General features: G+C 44.5%; 1 protein-coding gene across 3 annotated transcripts in view; it reads left to right on the plus strand.

The window, feature by feature from the left end:
* The window catches only part of LOC142310722 (C-type lectin domain family 2 member A-like), a 32,210-nt gene extending 8,394 nt beyond the window's left edge, over positions 1 to 23,816 (plus strand). For 2 of the 3 annotated variants that reach the window (XM_075348344.1, XM_075348345.1), the window contains exons 3-7: positions 82 to 153; positions 4,250 to 4,297; positions 5,166 to 5,314; positions 7,114 to 7,223; positions 17,964 to 23,816. In XM_075348344.1, the coding sequence (XP_075204459.1) occupies positions 82 to 153; positions 4,250 to 4,297; positions 5,166 to 5,314; positions 7,114 to 7,223; positions 17,964 to 18,102 (518 nt within the window). In that variant the 3' untranslated portion in view covers positions 18,103 to 23,816. The remainder of the gene's footprint in view (positions 1 to 81; positions 154 to 4,249; positions 4,298 to 5,165; positions 5,315 to 7,113; positions 7,224 to 17,963) is intronic. The other variant, XM_075348346.1, reaches the window with a different exon arrangement.
* The last annotated feature ends 279 nt before the right edge of the window (positions 23,817 to 24,095 follow it).

The raw sequence follows: 24,095 nt of genomic DNA on the forward strand, positions 1-24,095 counted from the left end.
GTTGTATTGGGATGTTACATTGTGTCATTGTCTTCTCTTCTCCACAAGTAACAATCAGTCTCTATATTGTCTTCTCTGCAGAGCGTCTCCTGATTGTTGGTCTCATATTGGTGATAATTGGATTGACATCGGCTCTCATCATTGTCAGAACTCGTAAGTATCAATATTTAATATCCTGTAGCTGAAATAATTACCTTTTTCGATCTTCGCTTTGGCTTTTATGGCGGTTGTCTTCTGCCTCGACGGCCCTTTCTGAAATGCTGTGTTCCCCCATTTAAAATAAAAATACCACATACTCCCCTCCCTCACCGGTGCAGCCTCAGCGATGTGCGATGGGCGCTGGGTCTCTCAGCTCTTGTGTCACATTATGTGAAGAGGGAAGTGTCAGAGCTGTAGCTCAGTAGTGGCCACTAATTGCCTACAGTGCTCACGTTATAATTATGTCATGCAAGCGCCACCGGGAGACCCAGAGCTGCCACGTCTGGAACGCCACAGATTCAGGAGGTGAGATTGTCTTATTTTTATTTTAAATGGGGAAACACATCATTTCAGAAGGAGTTTTACATTGAGTTGGTGGTGGAACCAGCAGTGCAGCCATATTTCCAAAGTGTTCCAGGAGCAATTTTTCAACTCAGCCATGCCAGGCCCTATGTTTCTTGTACTACTTTTAGCTGCCTGCATTGTCTAAACCTGCACCCCTGGTTGTAGCGTCTCTGGACTTGTCTCCCATGGCTGCATCATCTCTGGACTAGTCTTCCATGGCTGCAGCATCTCCAAATTTGTCCCCCATGACTGCAGCGACTCCGAATTTGTCTTCCATGGCTGCATGGTCTCCGAACTAGTCCCCCATGGCTGCAGCATCTCTGGACTTGTCTTCCATGGCTGCAACAACTCTGGACTTGTCTCCCATAGCTGCAGCATCTCCGGACTGGTCTCTCCTGGCTGGAGCATCTCTAGACTTGTCTCCCCTGGCTGCAGTATCTCCGGACTTGTCTCCCATGGCTGCAGCACCTCTAGACTTGTCTCCCCTGGCTGCAGCATCTTTAGACTTGTCTGCCCTGGCTGCATCATCACGGGACTTGTCTACCATGGCTGCAGCACCTCTAGACTTGTCTCCCCTGGCTGCAGCATCTCTAGACTTGTCTCTCCTGGCTGCAGAATCTCTAGACTTGTCTCTCCTGGCTGCAGCATCTCTAGACTTGTCTCCCCTGGCTGCAGCATCTCTAGACTTGTCTCCCCTGGCTGCAGCATCTCTAGACTTGTCTCCCATGGCTGCAGCATCTCTAGACTTGTCTCCCATGGCTGCAGCATCTCTAGACTTGTCTCCCATGGCTGCAGCATCTCTAGACTTGTCTCCCATGGCTGCAGCATCTCTAGACTTGTCTCCCATGGCTGCAGCATCTCTGGACTTGTCTCTCATGGCTGCAGCATCTCTAGACTTGTCTCCCATGGCTGCAGCATCTCTGGACTTGTCTCTCATGGCTGCAGCATCTCTAGACTTGTCTCCCATGGCTGCAGCATCTCTAGACTTGTCTCCCATGGCTGCAGCATCTCTAGACTTGTCTCCCATAGGTGCAGCGTCTCCAGACTTGTCTCTCATAGAGCAGATCTGGATGTCATTGGTTGGTGATAACACAGGAGCTGCCAGCAGAAGATCTTTATTATTTGCCCAAGTGCATTCAGCGTAGCAGAGCCTTCCTCAGACAATCATTAAAAACCTCAGTGACAGCAGCCAAGGTGGGAAATGTTGAGATTTCTGCATGAGGCTCATTCTCCAGACTGAATAAATTGATCTGGTTTGAAAATTATGTTTCCATTTATTCATCATTTGCAGATCAGTAACCTGGTTATCTATGCTGTGATTTCCATAACTCCAGGATGTTTCCTTCTTGGTGTTGTTATTTCAGTGTTGAGGAGCAGTGATGGGTGGACGCGCAGATAACCGGGACCGGCGTGTCTAACTGGGTTAAAAAAATCCTGGTTACGGCCCGACATTGGTCCCGGTTATCTGGCCAGAGGCTGGTCTCCGTATAAGTCTATGGGGCTCAGAATCTGGCAATTAGAAATCAAGGTAGAAGGGCTAGGGGGATAGGAGCAAGCGCTTCATACTTACAGAGTCTCTGGCGCAACGGTAACTGCTCCCGTGGCCTCTCATTCTTAATCCTAAGGCCATTCATTATTGCTTATCCATATGCACTGTTTTCCCTGCCCACCAGCTGTCCTAGCATCTTTGATTGGTTGCAGTCAGATGCGCACAACCAGCCTGTGTGACAGCGTCTGACTGCAAAACAGTCATAGACGCTGTCTGCGGGTCACTATAATGGTATAAAAATAAATAAATAAAACATTTGGTGTAGGGTCCCCCCATATTATGATGCCAAGCACAGATAAAACATAGGGCTACAGGCTGTAGACCCCAGCCGTGCGCTTATCTTGGCTGTGTAGCAAAATAGGAGAAAGGTGTTTTTTTTTTCTTTGCTTTTTTTATTATTTAAATAAATAATTAAAATAAACAGCGTTGGTCCCCCCCCCCCTCCTTTTTGATACCCAGCCATGATAAAACCAAACAGCTGGGACTTGTATTCTCAGGTTGGGGAGACTCATGATTATTGGGCCACCCCCAGCCTAAAAATAGCAGCCTGCAGCCACTCGGAATTATCCATTAGATGCAACATTCCCGGTGCTTTATCTAGCTCTTTCTGATTGCCTTGGTGCATTGGCAGTAGGGGGTAATAAGGGGTTAATGTCAGCTCACAGCTGCTACTAAGCTCTAGATTAGTATTGGGAGGCATCTGTGAGACCCCCACCATTATTAATATGTAATTGAAATTAAATAAACACAAACACCCAAAAATTCTTTATTTGAAATAAAAGACAAAAAAGCACACTCTTTCACCAATTTATTAACCCCAAAACAACCCTGCAGGTCCAATATAATCCACACGAGGTCCCATGATAATCCTAGCTCTGCTACATCTGAATTCACACCAAGCAGCCATAGAGGTGATGTTCAGGCAGAGAGAGACTAAGTGAGCTGTGCGATCAGTGGGGACATCACTCAAGCTATTTGCGGTCACAGGTCACTTGCTGTCACTTCAGATGTAGCAGAGCTGGAATTGTCATGGGACCTTGTTTGGATTACATTGGACCTGGGTGTTTTGGGGGGGTTAATACGTTGGTGAACGAGGGGTTTTTGTATTTTCTTTCAAATATAGGATTTTTTCGGTATTTGTGTTTATTTCTTTTCACTCACAAATTAGTAATCCGGGGGTCTCATAGACACCTTCGATTATTAATCTAAGGCTTAGTGGAGGCTGTGGGCTGCCATTTACCCCTTAATACCCTGATTGCCACCACACCAGGGCAATTGGGAAGAGCTGGGTAAAGTTCTGGAATTGTCACATCTAATGGATGCGACAATCATGTGCGACTGCAGGCTGCTAATTTTAGGCTGGGGACCTATAATCATGGGTCTTCCCAGCTTGAGATTACCAGTTGTTGGGATCTAGCATGGCTGAGTATCATAGTTGGGGGGGCCACATGCTGTTTTTTTAAATTATTTATTTAAATACATTTTTTTAAAAAAAAAAAAAGCCGCATGCGGTTCCTCTTGTTTTGATACACAATCAAGATAAGCACACGGCCGGGGGCTGCAGCCTGTAGCTGTATGCTTTATCTGTGCTAGGTATCATAATATGAGGGGGACCTTATGCCAACTTTTTAAATTTATTTTTACACCACGATACAGCTGCAGAAAGTGTCTGTTATTGCAGGCAGTGAGGCATACTGTCACACAGGCTGGGGGGCGTATCTGACTGCAGCCAGTCACAGACGCCAGAACTGCCGGTGGGTGGTGGAAGCAGTTAATATGTATGAGTGATAATGATCGGCCCTAGAAGTAGGGTTAGAGCCATGCTGAAGACTGGTAAGTATAACGTGCTTCCTCCAATCCTCCTATCCTTTCTATCACCCATTTAACACTCTAGATTCTGGTCCCCATAGACTTACAGTGTATGGGGACTGGAGTCTGCCCAGATATCTGGGATCAATTTTGGATCGGTACCGGGGTTTTTGTTTTCTTTTTTTTTTGTTTTTTTAAACCTGGTTAGACACGCCAATTCTGGGTATCTGCAAGTCCGCCCATCACTATTGGTGAGTTGATTATATCCTCTTATACATTAAATAGTTCCATATAATAAAAAGTAAGATGCTTGATATATTACCAAAGATTCAATACTTTGTTGTTTAGGTCCCAGCTCATGTGACCTGAATAATGAGGAATATGAGCACAACATAGGTGAGTAGATATATCGATGATTTCCCCATTCTTTTTCCTTACGTCGGCCGTGTCTGTGCTATACTGCAGCTCCCCCGAGTACTTAGAGGTTATACTGTAACCAGAAACACAGGACGTAATTCAACTCTATAAAGATATCAGAGGTGGAAATATCTCAAACTCCCATAGCCACCATATAATACAATGATAATAGCTCCTCTGGTCACTGTATCCTCATCTACAGACACAAGTCCTGGGGGCGACATGGTCCGCATGGTGTAATATCTGGGTATCATGTATAATTTAACAGGAATATTTTATATATTTGAATTTAGTTTCATGTCATTTCACATTGAACAAGGCAGAGTTTTCCTTCTGAGTGTAACGTCCTCCTGGGAGCCTCCATGTAGAATGGTGGTTGTACATTGACACTGTCTGAGTGGTTACAACATGATCAGGATTTTATATTCTATATCACACCACTTATGCTCCTACGTAAATCCAAGCAGGACTTTCTCTTTACAGAAATCTTGTGAAAAAAGTAAATCATCATACATTTCACTCACTCAGCACTTACATGGTCAGAGTATTTCTGAAAAAAAATAATCCAAAAACAGGAAGATCAGTTAATAATAATTATAAAACCACTCAGTAACTAGATACAAATATTCCATAAGTTCCCCCTGACAACCATTACCTGCACAGAAAAGCTACTGAGGGCTCTGCAGAAATCGAAAGAGTCAAAGAATCAATTGTGTGATCTCCAGAGACCCCAGAGGTCTTCAGTGCGAAACACAGAATTATTAATTGTATCATGGATCATATCAAGCTCAAAACCTTTTATTCCAAATATCACTTTATGAATTGTAAAATTCTGTTCATTGTACAGATAAATCTGCTCCATGTGAAGATGATTGGATGTGGCACCGGGGAAAGTGTTATTACTTCTCTACAGAAAGTGACACCTGGAACAACAGCGAGAAATTCTGTAACTCACATGGAGCGACACTGGCGATTATAGATAATAAAGAGGAACTGGTGAGAAACTGATAATATATAGAAGAAATGACTAGTATCCACACAAGATGATATATAATAATAATTAATATATTATATTATATATTAGTATAATACTATACTACTGATATTATTATTATTATTATTATTATTATTTAGAATCATGTGTGGATATATTATTTATAATTATGTGTGAATATATTATTATTATTATTATTATTATTATATAGAGTCATGTGTGGATATATTATTTATAATTATGTGTGGATATGTTATTATTATTTAGTTATCATATAGAATCACGTGTGGATATATTATTATTATTATTATTATTATTATCCACACATAATTATAAATAATAATATATCCACACGTGATTCTATGATAACTAAATAATAACATATCCACACATAATTATAAATAATATATCCACACATGACTCTATATAATAATAATAATAATAATAATAATAATAATAATAATATATCCACACATTATTCTATTTTTTATTATTATTATTATTATTATTATTATTATTATTATTTAGAATCATGTGTGGATATATTATTTATAATTATGTGTGAATATATTATTATAGTCATGTGTGGATATATTATTATCATTATTATTATTATTATTATTATATAGAATCATGTGTGGATATATTATTATTATTATTTATTATTATTATAAAGAGTCATATGTGGATATATTATTTATAATTATGTGTGGATATGTTAATATTATTTAGTTATCAAATAGAATCACATGTGGATATATTATTATTATTATTATTTATAATTGTGTGGATATTATTATTATTATTATTATTATTATTATTAATATCCACACATAATTTTAAATAATAATAATAATAATAATATATCCACACATGATTCTATAACTAAATAATAATAACATATCCATACATAATTATAAATAATATATCCACACATGAGTCTATATAATAATAATAATAATAATAATAATAATAATAATAATAATATATCCACACATAATTATAAATATATCCACACATGATTCTATATATTATTATTATTATTATTATTATTATTATTATTATTATATTGAGTCATGTGTGGATATATTAATATGTATAATTATGTGTGGATATATTAATAATAATAATATATCCACACATAATTATAAATAATAATATATCCACACATGACTCTATATAATAATAATAATAATAATAATAATAATAATAATAATAAATCCACACATGATTCTATATAATAATAATAATAATAATAATAATAATAATAATAATAATAATAATAATAATAATAATATATCCACACATAATTATAAATAATAATATATCCACACATGACTCTATATAATGATAATAATAATAATATATTCACACATAATTATAAATACTATATCCACACATGATTCTATATAATAATAATAATAATATATCCACACATACTTCTATATGATAATAATATTAATATATCTACACATGATTCTATATGATAACTGAATAATAATAATAATAATAATAATAATAATAATAATACAGTATTCTATAACTGTCTAATAATAATAGACCCAAGATTATATATGAGTAAATGATATATAATTTCCATTACTGCTGTATAGAATATATTTATAAAATGAAGGTGGTTAGAGCACAAATTGGCCAATTCCTGAGAGCCCAGCAGCCACAACATGTTTGGCTTATTTCCCCCCATCAACCTAAGGCCAGGGTCACACTGACATATTTTCTCTTATTTGAGAGAATCAGTTTTACTGTATTCTATATAACTCTGATGATTTTATTATTGCAGGATTTTCTGCTCCGGTTTATGGGTACAGACAGTCATTGGATCGGTATTAGACGCACAGATGATAATACGGGCTGGACCTGGGCTAATGGGACATTATATAATGAAAGCTTGTGAGTCAACATATGGCAGATAATGACAGGGCCGGGCTGTGACTGACATACTCATAGCATTGGAAAGCACACAAGACCACGCAGCCCGGCCTACACTGACTTTCCTTGGTGAGGGTATCTTTTAGAAATATGGCCCTGGCTGACTTTGGAGAAAATGAAAATCTACTGCAAGACTGATATTACCAATAATAGTGTTATACAAGATTAAATAATGCCGCCATACTATGTTCACATAATAGCACCACATACTGACAGTATAATGTCACTATACCATCACGACTGTCGCAATAGCAATGTTACTATAAATACTGCAATATAAAAGATATAGTACAACCAGACAATATCAAACTATTAATAGCATACACTATAATAATACCGCAATACATGTCATTAATAAACAGTACTGTACTAAGCCTGATATTACCACCATACTGTGACCATATAATATCAGTGACACATCAGTGAAATGCTCACTGACCATAAGCAGGGGCCTCAAACTCAGCTAGAGATATGGGTGTACATAGAAAAAAAATATTTTGGGATGGCCGCATTATTTGCAGGAGCAAGTGACATTTTTTAATGGTATGATTTTTTTTCTACACACCTTTGGATCACTGTTTTTGAAAATTTTTTGCATGTTTATTATAACAAACGTGCACTTTTTTGCTTATATTATAGAAAAGCATTTTTAATGGTAAAAACGTCATGCTTTATTTTGTATTTTTTTTCATATTTTATCCCTTTCTTGTAAGTAATATAGTTAGCACTAGTGATGAGCGAGCATGCTTGTAACTACTCGGTACTCGCACGAGTATCGCTGTACTCGGGCTGCTCGGCGGGGACCGAGTAATCTCGCGATACTCGTGCTGTACTCGTGGTCTTCATTTCTGCATGTTGGCGCTCTTTTGAGAGCCAGCCCTCATGCAGGGATTGGCTGGCAGACCACTGCAATGCCACAGCCCTGTTAGTTGTGGAATTGCAGTGATTGGCCGGCCTGCACAGCGTGACCGAGCCTTTATATCGGCCGGCGCGCTGTGCTCTTCTCACAGCTATCCAGACTGTCAGTGCAGGGAGAGTGTCGCTGATTCAGGGAAAGGTTTGCGGCCCTTTATAGCTTTTTCAGTTGCAGGGCTGCAAACAGTGTGACCAAAAGTCCTTCTCAGGACTATTCTAGTTGTATACAGGCAGGCAGGGTATAGCCAGGTCGGAGTACAGTAGCAGAGTCCTTCTCAGGACTATTGTTGCTATATACAGGCAGGGTATAGCCAGGTCTGAATACAGGCTAGTGACCAAAAGAGTCCTTGTCAGGACTATTGTACCAGTATACAGGCAGGCAGGCAGGCAGGGTAGTGGTGACCGTATACCAGCCTTCATCATATCTGGGGCTGGTGTACACAGTGTAAAACAGTCCAGATAGTGTCTGACTTGTCTGTAATTGTCGCTCCCCAAAAAAACCTGTTAGGTTCTTATTGCGTCCGTGCTTGGTTTTTAAAACCGCACGTGTGTGCCTGTTGGTGGCAGCGTACAGGTGCACTTGTGTGCAATTTCCACAAACTTTGATATAACGCACAAGTAGTGAATATACACGTCAGCACAGCATTGCAAAATGCGCAAGGGCATTGGCAAGGAACAAGGAAGTGGACGTGATGGTGGTGCAGGCAGAGGCCGAGGTCGTGGGCAAGCTCTAATTTCGCCACAACAAAGGGCCACATCTAGTCGCTCGCACGTCCTGTCCCAAATTCTTGGGGACCGCAGCAGTACACCGCTCTTGAACCAAGACCAGTGTCAACAGGTTGTTAGTTGGATAGCAGATAATGCTTCCAGTCAGATTGGCACCACCACAAACACTCTGTCTTCCACACGGTCAAGTGTCAGTAGCCGTGATACTGCACCGCACATTTCTGAACCTGATCCTCCTTCCTACCACCAGGCTGAGTACACGTCCTCCTCGGACATTAATGATCCCACACTTGGACACTCGGAAGAGCTGTTCACGTTTCCATTCACACATTCTGGCCTCTCGCCAGCTCATATTGAAGTGGGTCATGAGGAGATCGTCTGTACAGATGGCCAAATATTTGAGCAGCCACGTTCTCACGAAGTTGGCAACGTGTCTCAACAAGTGGTGGACGATGATGAGACACAATTGTCAGCAAGTCAGGAGGAGGAGCAGGGTGCGGAAGAGGAAGACGACGTGGTGGATGATCCAGTAACTGACCCAACCTGGCAGGAGGATATGCAGAGCGAGGACAGCAGTGCACAGGGGGAGGGAGGCGTAGCATCACAACAGGCAGTAAGAAGCAGGGTGGTGGCCCCAGGCAGAAGTCAGGCAACCGTTCCCCGGAACAACACGACGACACAAGGTGCCTGTACAAATGTTAGGTCTTCCCGAGTCTGGCAGTTTTTTAAGTTGGATCCAGATGATTCAAAAAAGGCCATTTGCAACACCTGCCGTGCCAGCATCAGCAGGGGTACCAAAACTAGCAGCCTGACCACCACCAGCATGATCAGGCACATGTCAGCCAAGCACCCGACTTTGTGGGAAGTACAACAGAGTCGAAGAGCAGTGCTTGCTGATGTCACTGCTACGTCTTCGCTGGTTGTGCATGCGAGCCAATCCCCTGTCCATGCTGCCTGCGAACAAGCCTCCTCCACTCCTGCACCTGCAGTTGCCTACGCAGAAAGAACACCATCATCAAGCACGTCCTTGTCCCAGCGCAGCGTTCAGTTATCCATTCAGCAAACCTTTGAACGCAGGCGCAAATACACTGCCAACACCCCACATGCCACAGTTCTAAATGCTAACATTTCGCGACTGCTTGCGCTGGAAATGTTGCCTTTTAGGCTGGTGGAGACAGAAGCATTCCGTGACCTGATGGCGGCAGCTGTCCCACGTTACTCGGTCCCCAGCCGCCACTATTTCTCCCGGTGTGCCGTCCCCGCGTTGCATAACCACGTGTCACAAAACATCACACGTGCCCTGAACAACGCTGTTTCACCCAAGGTCCACCTAACCACAGACACGTGGACAAGTGCTTGTGGGCAAGGCCGCTACATCTCGTTGACGGCACACTGGGTTAATATTGTGGAAGCTGGGACCCAGTCTGAGCGAGGGACGGAACACGTCCTTCCCACACCAAGGTTTGCAGGCCCTACCTCAGTCAGTGTTTCACCCACACTCTACAGCTCCGGAATGTCATGCTCTTCAGCCTCCTCCTCCTGCGCATCCTCATCCACTGTACCCTCCACACCAGTCACAAGCTGGAAGCACTGCAGCACTGCCTCGGCAAAGCGGCAACAGGCTGTGCTGAAGCTAATCTGCATAGGTGACAAACCCCACAATGCAGAAGAGCTGTGGACAGCTCTGAAACAGCAGGCAGATCACTGGCTCACACCTCTGAACCTAAAGCCAGGAAAGGTCGTGTGTGACAATGGCCGGAACCTGGTGGCGGCTTTGAGGCGAGGCCAGCTGACACATGTTCCATGCGTGGCCCATGTGCTCAACCTCGTGGTTCAGCGGTTTCTAAAGTCATACCCAGAGCTGTCTGATCTGCTGGTAAAAGTTCGCCGCCTGTCTGCACATTTTCGAAAGTCACCTACTGCTTCAGCCGGCCTTGCCGGCTTTCAGCGCCGTTTGCATCTTCCGGCTCACAGACTGGTGTGTGATGTCCCCACGCGTTGGAATTCAACTCTGCACATGTTGGTCAGGATATGTGAGCAGAAGAGGGCAGTTGTTGAGTACCTGCATCACCTAAGCCGTCGGGAAATGGGTCAAACTCCACACATAACACCTGAGGAGTGGAGATGGATGTCAGACCTATGTACCATCCTCCAAAACTTTGAGGACTCCACCAAGATGGTGAGTGGTGATGACGCCATTATTAGCGTCACCATACCGCTACTCTGCCTTCTAAAACGGTCTCTGCTGAAAAACAAACATGATGCATTGCAGGCGGAGCGCGATGAGTTGCAGCAAGAAACAGTAGTGGGTGTGGGTGATAACGCACAGCCCAGCCTCGTCTCATCACAACGTGCAGTGGAGGACTATGACGAGGAGGAGGATGAAGACATGGAGCAACTCTCCGGCCAAATTGAGGATATGACATGCACACCAGTCATATCCTCGGTTCAGCGTGGCTGGCCAGAGGACAGGGTAAATGAGGAGGAGGAGGAGGAGGAGGAGGAGGACAGCATGTTCAGTCATCTTGTTGGTCAGGCTACTGAAGTCCTGGCTGTTAAGAGTCTGGCGCACATGGCTGACTTTATGGTAAGCTGCCTGTCTCGTGACCCTCGCGTTAAGAACATCTTGGCCGACAATCATTACTGGTTGGTAACACTGTTAGACCCACGCTACAAGGAGAACTTTTTGTCTCTTATTCCCGTGGAGGAGAGGTCAACCAAAATGCAGCAGTTCCGGAAGGCCATAGTCACGGAAGTAGGCAAAGCATTCCCCTCACAAAACGCTAGCGGCATAGGTCAGGAATCAGTGGACAACCGAGGCGTACAGCCGAGAGAGGCACAAGTCCAATCCGCCAGAGGTAGGGGAACAGTCTTTAAGATGTGGGACAGTTTTCTCAGCCCCTCACGTACCACAGCCCCTGAGGTGCGGGGTAGTGCCACAAGAAATCCTAAGTTTGCCCAGATGCTGAAGGAGTACCTTGCAGATCGAACAACTGTACTCCGACATTCCTCTGTGCCTTACAATTATTGGGTATCCAAGCTGGACACGTGGCATGAATTGGCTCTCTACGCCTTGGAAGTCCTGGCCTGCCCTGCTACTAGCGTTTTGTCAGAGCGTGTTTTTAGTGCCGCAGGTGGAATCATTACAGATAAACGCACCCGCCTGTCAACTGAAAATGCTGACAGGCTGACTCTGATCAAGATGAACAAGGGTTGGATTGGGCCAGACTTCACCACACCACCAGCAAATGAGAGCGGAATTTAAAGTTTGCCATGTACCTCCACTCACCCATGGGTACACACTTCTGGACTTTGGATAATCGCTGGACTGCTCCTCCTTCTCCTCATGCGCCACCATGATGATGACCGTTACAAATTGCAATACTTAGGCCTTTGTTTCAGGTATACCCCCAGTGGTAAATTTTTTCGCCCATTCTTTGCAGAATGGACATTACAACGACAGGAGACCCGCTCCTTTGCAATGGGAACAATGTTTTGAGGCCCTCATGCACGTCTCTACCCAGGGACAACGTGGAGCCTCCCAATTTTTGGCTGCCCTGCCTAAGGGCTATACTATAATACACCCACTTCCTGACAATGGACACTTAATGTTTTGAGGCCCTCATGCACGTCTCTACCCAGGGACAACGTGGAGCCTCCCAATTTTTGGCTGCCCTGCCTAAGGGCTATACTATAATACACCCACTTCCTGACAATGGACACTTAATGTTTTGAGGCCCTCATGCACGTCTCTACCCAGGGACAACGTGGAGCCTCCCAATTTTTGGCTGCCCTGCCTAAGGGCTATACTATAATACACCCACTTCCTGACAATGGACACTTAATGTTTTGAGGCCCTCATGCACGTCTCTACCCAGGGACAACGTGGAGCCTCCCAATTTTTGGCTGCCCTGCCTAAGGGCTATACTATAATACACCCACTTCCTGGCAATGGACACTTAATGTTTTGAGGCCCTCATGCACGTCTCTACCCAGGGACAACGTGGAGCCTCCCAATTTTTGGCTGCCCTGGCAAAGGGCTATACTAAAATAGACCCACTTCCTTACAATGGGCACTTCAGGTTTACAGGCCATCATGCACGTCTCTATCCAGGGACAATGTGGAGCCTCCCAATTTTTGGCTGCCCTGGCAAAGGGCTATACTAAAATAGACCCACTTCCTTACAATGGGCACTTCAGGTTTACAGGCCATCATGCACGTCTCTATCCAGGGACAATGTGGAGCCTCCCAATTTTTGGCTGCCCTGCCTAAGGGCTATACTACAATAGACTCACTTCCTTACAATGGGCACTTCAGGTTTACAGGCCATCATGCACGTCTCTATCCAGGGACAACGTGGAGCCTCCCAATTTTTGGCTGCCCTGGCAAAGGGCTATACTAAAATAGACCCACTTCCTTACAATGGGCACTTCAGGTTTACAGGCCATCATGCACGTCTCTATCCAGGGACAACGTGGAGCCTCCCAATTTTTGGCTGCCCTGGCAAAGGGCTATACTAAAATAGACCCACTTCCTTACAATGGGCACTTCAGGTTTACAGGCCATCATGCACGTCTCTATCCAGGGACAACGTGGAGCCTCCCAATTTTTGGCTGCCCTGGCAAAGGGCTATACTAAAATAGACCCACTTCCTTACAATGGGCACTTCAGGTTTACAGGCCATCATGCACGTCTCTATCCAGGGACAATGTGGAGCCTCCCAATTTTTGGCTGCCCTGCCTAAGGGCTATACTACAATAGACCCACTTTTTACAGGCCATCATGCACGTCTCTATCCAGGGACAATGTGGAGCCTCCCAATTTTTGGCTGCCCTGCCTAAGGGCTATACTAAAATAGACCCACTTCCTTACAATGGGCACTTCAGGTTTACAGGCCCTCATGCACGTCTGTATGCAGGGGCATTGGTGAACCTCACAATTTTGGACTGCCCTGGCAAAGGAAAATACTACAAAGACTCACTTCCTCAAAATGGGCACATTAGACTCAAGAGGCCTTCATGTACGTCTCTTCTCAGGGACATCGGAGTGCCACACAATGTTTTCACGTAAAATCTTTCATGTATTAATCTCAAAAAGTAACATACACCAGCTCTATCTCACTATTGCGTATGTGCCCTTAACATTTCTGCCATGAAAAATCATTTTGGGGTCATTTTGGAAGGTTTTCTGGTGAGTCCGTAAAAATGGCGTGAAACGCGGACAAAATTGTTCACAGCTGTGACTTTTGAGTGATAAATGCTTCAAGGGGTCTTCCCCATGCTGTTGCCATGTCATTTGAGCACTCTTCTGAGACTTTTGTGACATTTTTAGGGTTTCTCCATGCTGCCGGGGGGTCATTTCACAAAAATACTCGGGTCTCCCATAGGATAACATTGGGCTCGTTGCTCGGCCCGAGTACACGAGTATCTTGGGAGGCTCGGCCCGAGCTTCGAGCACCCGAGCTTTTTAGTACTCGCTGATCACTAGTTAGCACCATATAGTCAATTTGGCCAACATCCTGTAGTAATGTGTACATCCTGGTCCTCATTCTGTAGTAATGTCCCCTTGTAGTTATGTGCTCATCCTTGTCCTCATCCTGTAGTAATGTGCCCATCCTTGTCTCCATCAAATAGTAATGTGCCCATCCTGGTCCTCATCCTGTAGTAATATGCCCATCCTGGTCCTCATCCTGTAGTAATATGCCCATCCTGGTCCTCATCCTGTTATAATGTGCCCATCCTGGTCCTCATTCTGTAGTAATGTCCCCTTGTAGTAATGTGTGTATACTTTTCCCATCCTGCGGTAATGTGCCCATTCTGGTCCTGATCCTGTAGCAATGTCCCCATCTTGTAGTAATGACCCCATCTAGTAGTAATGTCCCCATCTTGTAGTAATGACCCCATCCGTGTCCTCATTCTGTAGTAATGTCCACATTCTTGTTCCCATCCTGTAGTAATGTGCACATTCTTGTCTTCTTGTCCCCAACTCGTAATAATGTGCCCCATTATTGCTCCCCTTTTACAAATGTGCCCATGCTGGTGCTCTTCTTGTAGTAATGTCTTCTTCTTGTATCAGTGCCCCCCCCCACCCCCCCACACACACATCTTCTCACCTGTCCCTCGGTGTCCTCTTCCCTGCTTCTTGCTGCTCCCGTGACAATCGCGGGTGGTGCAGGGGCTGCCACAGTCAGATCTTCACTTCAGATGACTGGTTTGCCATGCAGGGACAAGCTCTGCACACAACTATTCCAATAGCAGCCGCCAGCCAGAAGTCAGCAGTTGATGTGTATGATGTCACCTGTTGGCTTCTGATTGGCAGGCGGCAGACATTGATGCTCCATTACTGGAGTCTCAGAGCCGGAGTTTCCTGCCATTGGCCGTCTACACCACTTCAGCCGTAACCGGTTCAGCATTGTACACATGTAACATGCTGCGGGTGGAATGTGATCCTCTTTCTCTCGCACTCATTCAAGGGGTGAGAGAAACATTACACTGCACTCGCATTACACTGGTGTAACGCAAGAGCAGTGCGATTCTCGCATCAGCCAGCAACGGAGGCGAGAGGGAGGTAAATCCTCAGCGCCGGCCCTCCCCCCGCAACTGTGGTCTGATCGCATGATCCGACCACAGTCGCATGACACTCGGCTCCCGCTGCGTGGATTGCACAAATCCCCATGTGGCCTCGGCCTTAGGTGCTGGATCTAGTTCCTCATTGCTGATAATAGCTCTAGCACCATACAACGAAATATCCATCTTCTCTGATTATTGCTTTTTCTTATGCCTTTTACCTTTATTTGATGGCTTTTCAGTACAGATGTTAATGTGGTTTTTATAGTGCAGAAAAGCTTTTGATTCTGCAAAAAAGTAACTGCAGTTTTTTCCTGCATTTTTTTTAGGCTCGACATAAAAGGAAGCCAAAAAAAGCACCAAAGTTTCAGTTTCAGTTTCTCAATATCTTTTAGATGCACAGCGAGAGCAGTTTTCGCATCGTGCACCTGGAGAAAACGTGCAGTATAAAAAACGCAGCAATTACACTATGTGTGAACACGGTCTCAGAGTTATACTTTTATTATATTATGGGTTTAATGGAGAAAACAAATCAATTACAGTATATATATATATTTTTTTTTTTTTTTTTACCCCACTAACGAACCATCAATAATCTGATCTCTGTGTTGTGCGGGTTGTTACAGGGATGCATGATTTGTCGACATTATTTACTGATTTGTTATGTTTATTATTTTTAAAAAAGCACATTAACAATTACATTATTGTAATTGTTTTTCATTAATCAATTACCACGCTGAGAAGGTAAGAGATTTGCGGCCGCCGGGGACCACTGACCTGCACCGCAGTGAAGTTACTCTGGTCATCTCTAGTCCTAATGCCCTGAATACAGAGGGACAGTCCCGAATTAGGTTCTACGCCCTGCAGTCATAGGCATCTGCTGAATGGTTCCCCTGACAGATCCTCCTGCCAGGGTAGATAGAAATGTCAAATAGGTATGGCTTGGAGCCTGGTCAAAATTTACCACTGCATGCATAGCATGTGTCCCTCGGCACCCATCTTTCCCATGCTCTGCTATACAGCTTGCCCATGCTCTGATATTCCTCAACACCCAGTTTTCCTATGTTCTGATATCCATTCATGCCCTCAACACCCAGCTTTCCCATGCTCTGATATTCCTCAACACCCAGTTTTCCTATGTTCTGATATCCATTCATGCCCTCAGCACCCAGCTTTTCTATGCTCTGCTATACATCTTTACCTCAGCAGCCAGCCTTCCAATGCTCTGATATTAAGGGCAAGCTGGGTTCTTAGAGAAAGATGTATAGCAGAGCATGGGAAAGCTGGGTGCTGAGGACAAGATGGACATAAGAACATAGGAAATCTGGGTGCTGAGAGAAAGAGGATATCAGAGCATGGAAAGCTGAGTGCTGAGGGAAGGAGCCAAGTTTCAGCGTAATTATCCTGTAACCCGAGGGGGGAGTGAAGGTGGATGGGGGGAGCCCAGGTCCAAATTTTGCACCATGGCCCATTAAACTCCAGTTACACCACTGGGCAGATTACATGTATTCTTTGCCCACATATTTTCCACATCTAATGCAAGTCTATGAGGGAAGTCTGACCATGAACCTCAGCAAGAGAAAATGACTCATTGCACATTTAAAACACACCGCAGGTTAAGGTGGTGTCACACACAGCGACGGCGACAACGACGTCTCTGCTAAGTCACCATTTTCTGTGACGTTGCAGCGACGTCCCGTCGCTGTGTGTGACATCCAGCAACGACCTGGCCCCTGCTGTGAGGTTGCTGCTCGTTGCTGAATGTCCAGCTTCATTTTTTGCTCGTCGCTCTCCCGCTGTGAAGAACACATCGCTGTGTGTGACAGCGAGAGAGCGACGAACTGAAGCGAGCAGGGGGCAGGAGCCGGCTTCTGGCAGCTGCGGTAAGCTGTAACCACGGTAAATATCGGGTAACCAAGGGAAGCCCTTTCCTTGGTTACCTGATATTTACCTTAGTTACTAGCACCGCCGCTCTCAGGCTGCCAGTGCCAGCTCCCTGCTCCCTGCACACGTAGCTGGAGTACACATCGAGTAATTAACCCGATGTGTACTCCAGCTACGTGTGCAGGGAGCCGGCACTGGCAGCTTGAGAGCGGCGGACGCTAGTAACTAAGGTAAATATCGGATAACCAAGAGAAGTGCTTTCCTTGGTTACCCGATATTTACCTTAGTTACCAGCACAGCATCGCTTCCACGCGTCGCTGCTGGCTGGGGGCTTGTCACTGGTCGCTGGTGAGATCTGCCTGTTTGACAGCTCACCAGCGACCATGTAACGACGCAGCAGCGAGCCTGATAAGGTCAGGTCGCCCGTCGTGATCGCTGCTGCGTCGCTATGTGTGAATCCAGCTTTAGTTCACACTGAATTTAAAAAAAAACCAAAACAGTATTGATCATATGAAAAATAAAAAAGAAATAAGTTTGCATTTGAGGAATTCATGGCAAAAAGGCTGATGTGATGATTCTCAAAACAAAATGTATTATTTTTTTTTCCAGATTCAACATCACAAGATTATCAGTGAACTCTGGAGAAATGGAACATGTTTTCCTGCATCAGGACGGTGCACGGAGTCAGGAGGGAACTATTGGCCAACACTGGATATGTAACAAGATGAAGCGTTACAGTGACATGTAAAAGTTTGGGCAATGTTCTCTAAAAGTCATAAAGTAAAAGGTGACACATTTCCTTTGTATTTTAGGCCAAAAAAAATATTTTTCATCTTTTCTTTTTAAATTAACAAAAAATTAAATGAATCGATGCAAAGGTTTGTGCTCCCTGAATGGTTAGTACTTAGTATCAGGGGCGTACATAGAAATCATGGAGGCCCCATAGCATTACTTGTAATTGCCCCCCCTACCCCTCCCCCCCCCCAAAAAAAATAAAAGTTTTCCACTGGGTCACAGAAGAGCCCCTAGATTCCCCTTTCATTGCAGCCATAAAGTATGAGGCCAACAAAAGTGCTCCACAAATACTGTATGATCCCTCACAGTAAATTCTTCTACAGTACACTCCACACACACTGTATGATAACCTTACTTTACCCCCCTTCAACAACCCTAGTAATGAATAGTTACCCGCACACAGTAAGATCCCAACTGTGACCCCCCCAAACAGCCCTCCATGCAGAATAACGACCTACATGCAGTAAAATGGCCCTTACTGTCCCCCCAAATAGTATAATGGCTCCCACATAACCTTCCGCAGAGTAAGGCGGAACCCACACAAACCTTCACACTGCATAATTGCTTACACACAGTATAATGGCCCTCATATAACTCAACTCTAGATAAAGTATAAAGGCTCCCTCATAGCCCTCCAAATATTATAATGGCCTCAAAAAGCTCTCCATATAGTATAAGGGGCCTCACATAGTCCTCCATATGGTATAATGCTCCCGCATAGTCCTCCATATCATCTAATGCACCCTATAGTCCTTCATATACTATAATACACTCCCCATATTCCCCCACATAGTATTATGCAGCCCCCACGTAGCATTATGCACCCTCACATAGTATTATTCAGCCCCATATAGTATTATTCACCCCCACATAGCATTATCCACCCCCCACATAGCATTATGCACCCCCACATAGTATTATGCACAACCACATAGTATTGTGCAGCCCCACATAGCATTATGCAGCCCAACATAGTATTACACCCCACATAGTATTATGCAGCACTACATAGTATTATGTACCAACCATATAGTATTATACACCCTCACATAGCATAATGCCCCCCCCCCACATAGCATTATACACTTCCACATAGCATTATGCACCACCCACATAGCATTATGCGCCCCACTGTGTACTGAATAAATACATACTTCTGCAGCAGTGGCACGCAGTAGTAATGTCACCACTGTGCTAAGCTGTTAGAGCACAGACAGAGCGGGACAACGATGAGAGGAAGTGCTGCGCCCCATCACGTCATTGCTTTCAACTGTATCGGCATCTGCCCATACAGTTGGGCAGCTGCCTGGCCCCCAAGCTTACGGGCCCCCACTGCCTAGTAGCATCCCACTTGCAAGTATCACAGCTTGTAAACGCTTTTTTTAGCAGCCAACAGTCTTTCAATTCTTGTGTGAGGGATTTTCATCAATTCTTTCTTCGAGACGTCTTCCAGTTCTGTGAGATTCCTGGCTCATCTTGTATGCACTGCTCTTTTGAGGTCTAGCCACAGATATGCAATGACGTTCAGATCAGGGGACGGTGAGTGCCATTATAAAACCTTCGGCTTGTGCGTTTTGAGGTTGTCTATTGTGAAAAATGACATATATTTAGGATCATTAGCCATTTGTAGAAGCCATCCTCTTTTCTCCTTTTTTCAACTTCATCTTGTCAAGCCTCCACTTGGGGGTGCAGGGAGATTGAACTCCAAAGTGCAGTAAGACAAGAGCCCACCAGAGGTCACTAGCACAAGCATAGGAATAGTCAACAAGCCAAAGTTAAAACCGGGATGTTATGTCTGTACAGGGGAGTGAGCGAGCTATAGTCAAGTGGAAGCAAGAGGGTCAGAAGCCAAGAAGTCACAAAGAGCCGAGGGGAATCGGAGCTATAAACAGTTATCGTTACCGAGGTCAGAGGCTGGGAGAGCAAGTAAGTGCAGAGGAGGGAGTGGAGGCAGAGACATAGAATGGAACCGGGTCAGGTTGTTAGGGCAAACATACAGTACAAGGGGAGCGGAGGTCAGGGAGAGAGAGGTAAGTTGGGTAGCGGGACAGATCAGAGCAGACTCACAGGACCCAGTTGTGCACGCTGCAGAGCAGCAACTATTACAGGCTGCCTTCCGGAAGAGTCCGCACCATAATAAAGAAGTGAGCCCTGGAACGAGGCGCGACCAAACCGACCCCACCCAGCTGACTTAACCCCGTCAGAGCCAAACAAGTCATGACACATCTTTTTTACAGATGGTATTATGTTTGCATCAAGAATTTATTTATTGAAATCCATTCTTCCCTTTACCTGTGAAATGTTCTCCATCTCATTTACTGCAACACAAATCCAAAAAATGATTAATCCATCCCCATACTTAATGGTTGGCGAGATGTTCTTTTCCTGAAATTCTGTGCCCTTTTTTCTCCACACATACTTTTGATCATTATGGCCAAAAAGATTTTTTTTAACTCATCAGTCCACAGGACTTGTTTCCAAAATGCATCAGCTTTGTTTAGATGTTTTTTTTTTATATACTTCTGAAGCTAAAATGCAAAGGAAATGTGCCATCTTTAACTTTATGCTTTTTAGAGATTATTTCAACTTGCTTAACTGTTCACAATAATTAGGTCACACAAAACGCGCTTGTCATGGCAGCATCAGACGCTGTTCAAATTGCAGATTCTGACACTCCGCCCGATAGTTTCTGCTATGTTGGTCTTGGTGTTGTTGTGGAGTTACCTGTCATTTTGACGATAGTCTCCCTGCATGTTGTGACCAGTGACAGCCTTTGGACTGGAGCCTCTCATCTGGCTCTCTTCATTTAAATGGGGTTCATTTTTTTTTTGGCACTACAGTAGTTAAGTGCCAGTTTTTCTATTGCAGCTTTTCCTACGCGGTTCCTTGCGGAGTGACCAGCTGCACTTACTCAGTAGTCACGCCCTTAAGCTTCAAATAGCAGGGTACGCCAGCATTCCCTGCTGAAGATGCAAAGTTATTGGTGTTCTGGCTGCCATTGAGGAAGGTTCTGCAAGTCACGTTCCTGCTCAGGCTATATCCATTCAGTTGTTTATTTCCCCCCCTGTTTGTCTTTGTTCCCCTGGTGTGGTGTTAGTGCAGCAGTGAGATCTAGTGAACCCCACCTGTCTCTCACTAGTCAGGGTTACAATAGGGCCTTCATAGAGGCTCAGGTTCATGCTCGGCAACAGTTACAGAGATTGTATAAAGACTGCTGAGGAGAGAAAGGACAGTTGCAGGTGGAGTTAGGAGGTGCCCACCTACCCCTATCACTAGTTCCAAGGCCTCTCATTGTTTTTGTGTCCCATGGGACCCCCTTTTGGTGTGTTTTTTGTTGTACATGAGATGCACATAGGTCTGAACGCACCTTGTTATGCTTACTACACCCGGCATGTGTGACAGTCATCTTGTTGTTTCCTCCCTGCTCTTGTTTTCCTCCTTATCTCTTATTGTCTTACACCTCTGTGTGTTTTGCTGTGTGATAGAGTTTTGGTTACCCCTGTCTGTGTATTCATGTGGGTAATCACACTCCTGTCCCAGAAATGCTATGATTAGAACATGTAAAACTCACAAGGCTGCGGACGTGATGCGATACCTCATGGAGACCTTCCTACAAGTCCTTGGGTATGGTGGCTGTGTGTAGTGGCCTCCACGCTTACCTGACCTGACCCCATTGGATTTCTTTCTGTGAGGACACATCAAACAGCAGGTGTAGGTGTATGCGACCCCTACACCAACATTGCAGGACCTACGACGACGTATCACAGATGCTTGTGCAAACATCTCACCTACCACAACGTGCAGCAAGATATAGTATGCTGTCCAGAGTGCAGATGTGCATTGCAGCTGACAGGGGCCACTTTGAGCATCAAAGTTAAATGAGCGCCATATGCGTGACAAGCATTCAATGTTTTGGGGGGGTCATGGGTTTCATATCACAGCATTTCTGTATGCAAGGTGTCGATTCATATTGAATTGATGATGCCCTGCAACTTTGTAATTCACTTTTTTTCTCTAACTCGTTCCGTTTTCGAGATAAAAATACTAACTCCGTTGTTTTCCACCAGGTGGCGCTATAGGTGGTTTCATTGTGTAGCGCATGGCTACTTTACTATACCTAGACACCACTTCTATGCCTATAGCTGCCGCCGCTCTCAAGTTAATGGCGGTGGACAGGATATGGGTGGACACACTGTATAAATCATGGAGTGTTAAATGTTAAACACTACTAAACTAATCCTCAACCATCATGGACTTGTTTTGTTTTATTCTTACTCTAATGCTCTGAATATATATGTTTATTTATTGTTTAAGTTATATATGTTGCATAAGCTGCAAAAACACTAGTGCATGCCCTTATCTCCCGCCTGGACTACTGCAACCTCCTGCTCTCTGGCCTTCCTTCTAACACTCTCGCACCTCTACAATCTATCCTAAACTCTGATACCTGATTAATCCACCTGTCCCCCCACCATTCCCCGGCCTCTCCACTCTGCCAATCCCTTCACTGACTCCCCATTGCCCAAAGACCCCAGTTCAAAACCCCTAACCATGACCTACAAAACCATTCCCAACCTGTCACCTCCTTACATATGTGACCTAGTCCCCCGGTACTTACCTGCACGTAACTTACAACATCTCCTTCTCTACTCCCCTTTCATCTCCTCCTCGCACAATCACATACAAGATTTCTCGCGTGCCTCCCCCATACTCTGGAATGCTTTGCCACAACATATCAGACTCTCACCTACCTTGACAAGCTTCAAAAGGAACCGGAAGACCGACCTCTTCCGACAAGCCTACAACCTGCCGTAACCCACAGTCTCATACAGCGCCGCACGACCAGCCCTCACCTCACATATGTGACCTAGTCCCCCGGTACTTACCTGCACGTAACTTACAACATCTCCTTCTCTACTCCCCTTTCATCTCCTCCTCCCACAATCGCATACAAGATTTCTCGCGTGCCTCCCCCATACTCTGGAATGCTCTGCCACAACATATCAGACTCTCACCTACCTTGACAAGCTTCAAAAGGAACCGGAAGACCGACCTCTTCCGACAAGCCTACAACCTGCCGTAACCCACAGTCTCATACAGCGCCGCACGACCAGCCCTACCCTCACCTACTGTATCCTCACCCATCCTTGTAGACTGTGAGCCCTCGCGGGCAGGGACCTCTCTCCTCCTGTAGACTGTGAGCCCTCGCGGGCAGGGACCTCTCTCCTGCTGTAGACTGTGAGCCCTCGCGGGCAGGGACCTCTCTCCTGCTGTACCTGTCTGTGTCTTGTATTGTTTGATTATTGTACTTGTTTTTATTATGTATACCCCTTTCACTTGTAAAGCAACAAAAATAAATGGCGCTATAATAATAATACTAATAATATTATGTTGCTTGTGCAACTGTTAGCAGCCTGCCTATATGTGTTCCCATGGCCTCCAGAATGTATGGAATTGTCCTACATTGACCACATTTGGGCAAATGCACAGGGAGCTGCCACCAGTGGATCTTGATTATTTCTGTGCTGAAGTGTATTCATCTCTGCTTAACGGTCTTCAGATGACCATTAATAACTAATTTATAGAAGCTGAGGTTGTAAGTGCAGGTATTATTTTACATGGTGCTGATACTTCAGACTGATTAAATAAAAAATTTTTTTTTTCAAATTTTGTTTGCATTTCTTCATCTTTAGCAGAATATTAAAATGTCTATCCATCCAGGGAAGCCGTGCTTGGACTTAGGTATTGAAGGAAGACCGACATGACGGTTTGGGGTGGAAATGAAATGTGAAAAGATGGATTTAATGCTAGGAGGAGATATGAAAAGGGGGAGGAGAGAGCTGTGACATCAGAGAGGGGTGTAGAGGAAGTGGGAGTTTAAAAGGTGGGATCGACGATGAGGGGGCAGACCGGTTGTAGGCAACAGTTCTGTGCCTGTGTGACGCC

This window comes from Anomaloglossus baeobatrachus, chromosome 5 (assembly GCF_048569485.1).
Source record: "Anomaloglossus baeobatrachus isolate aAnoBae1 chromosome 5, aAnoBae1.hap1, whole genome shotgun sequence".
In the NCBI taxonomy this organism is placed as follows: domain Eukaryota; kingdom Metazoa; phylum Chordata; class Amphibia; order Anura; family Aromobatidae; genus Anomaloglossus; species Anomaloglossus baeobatrachus.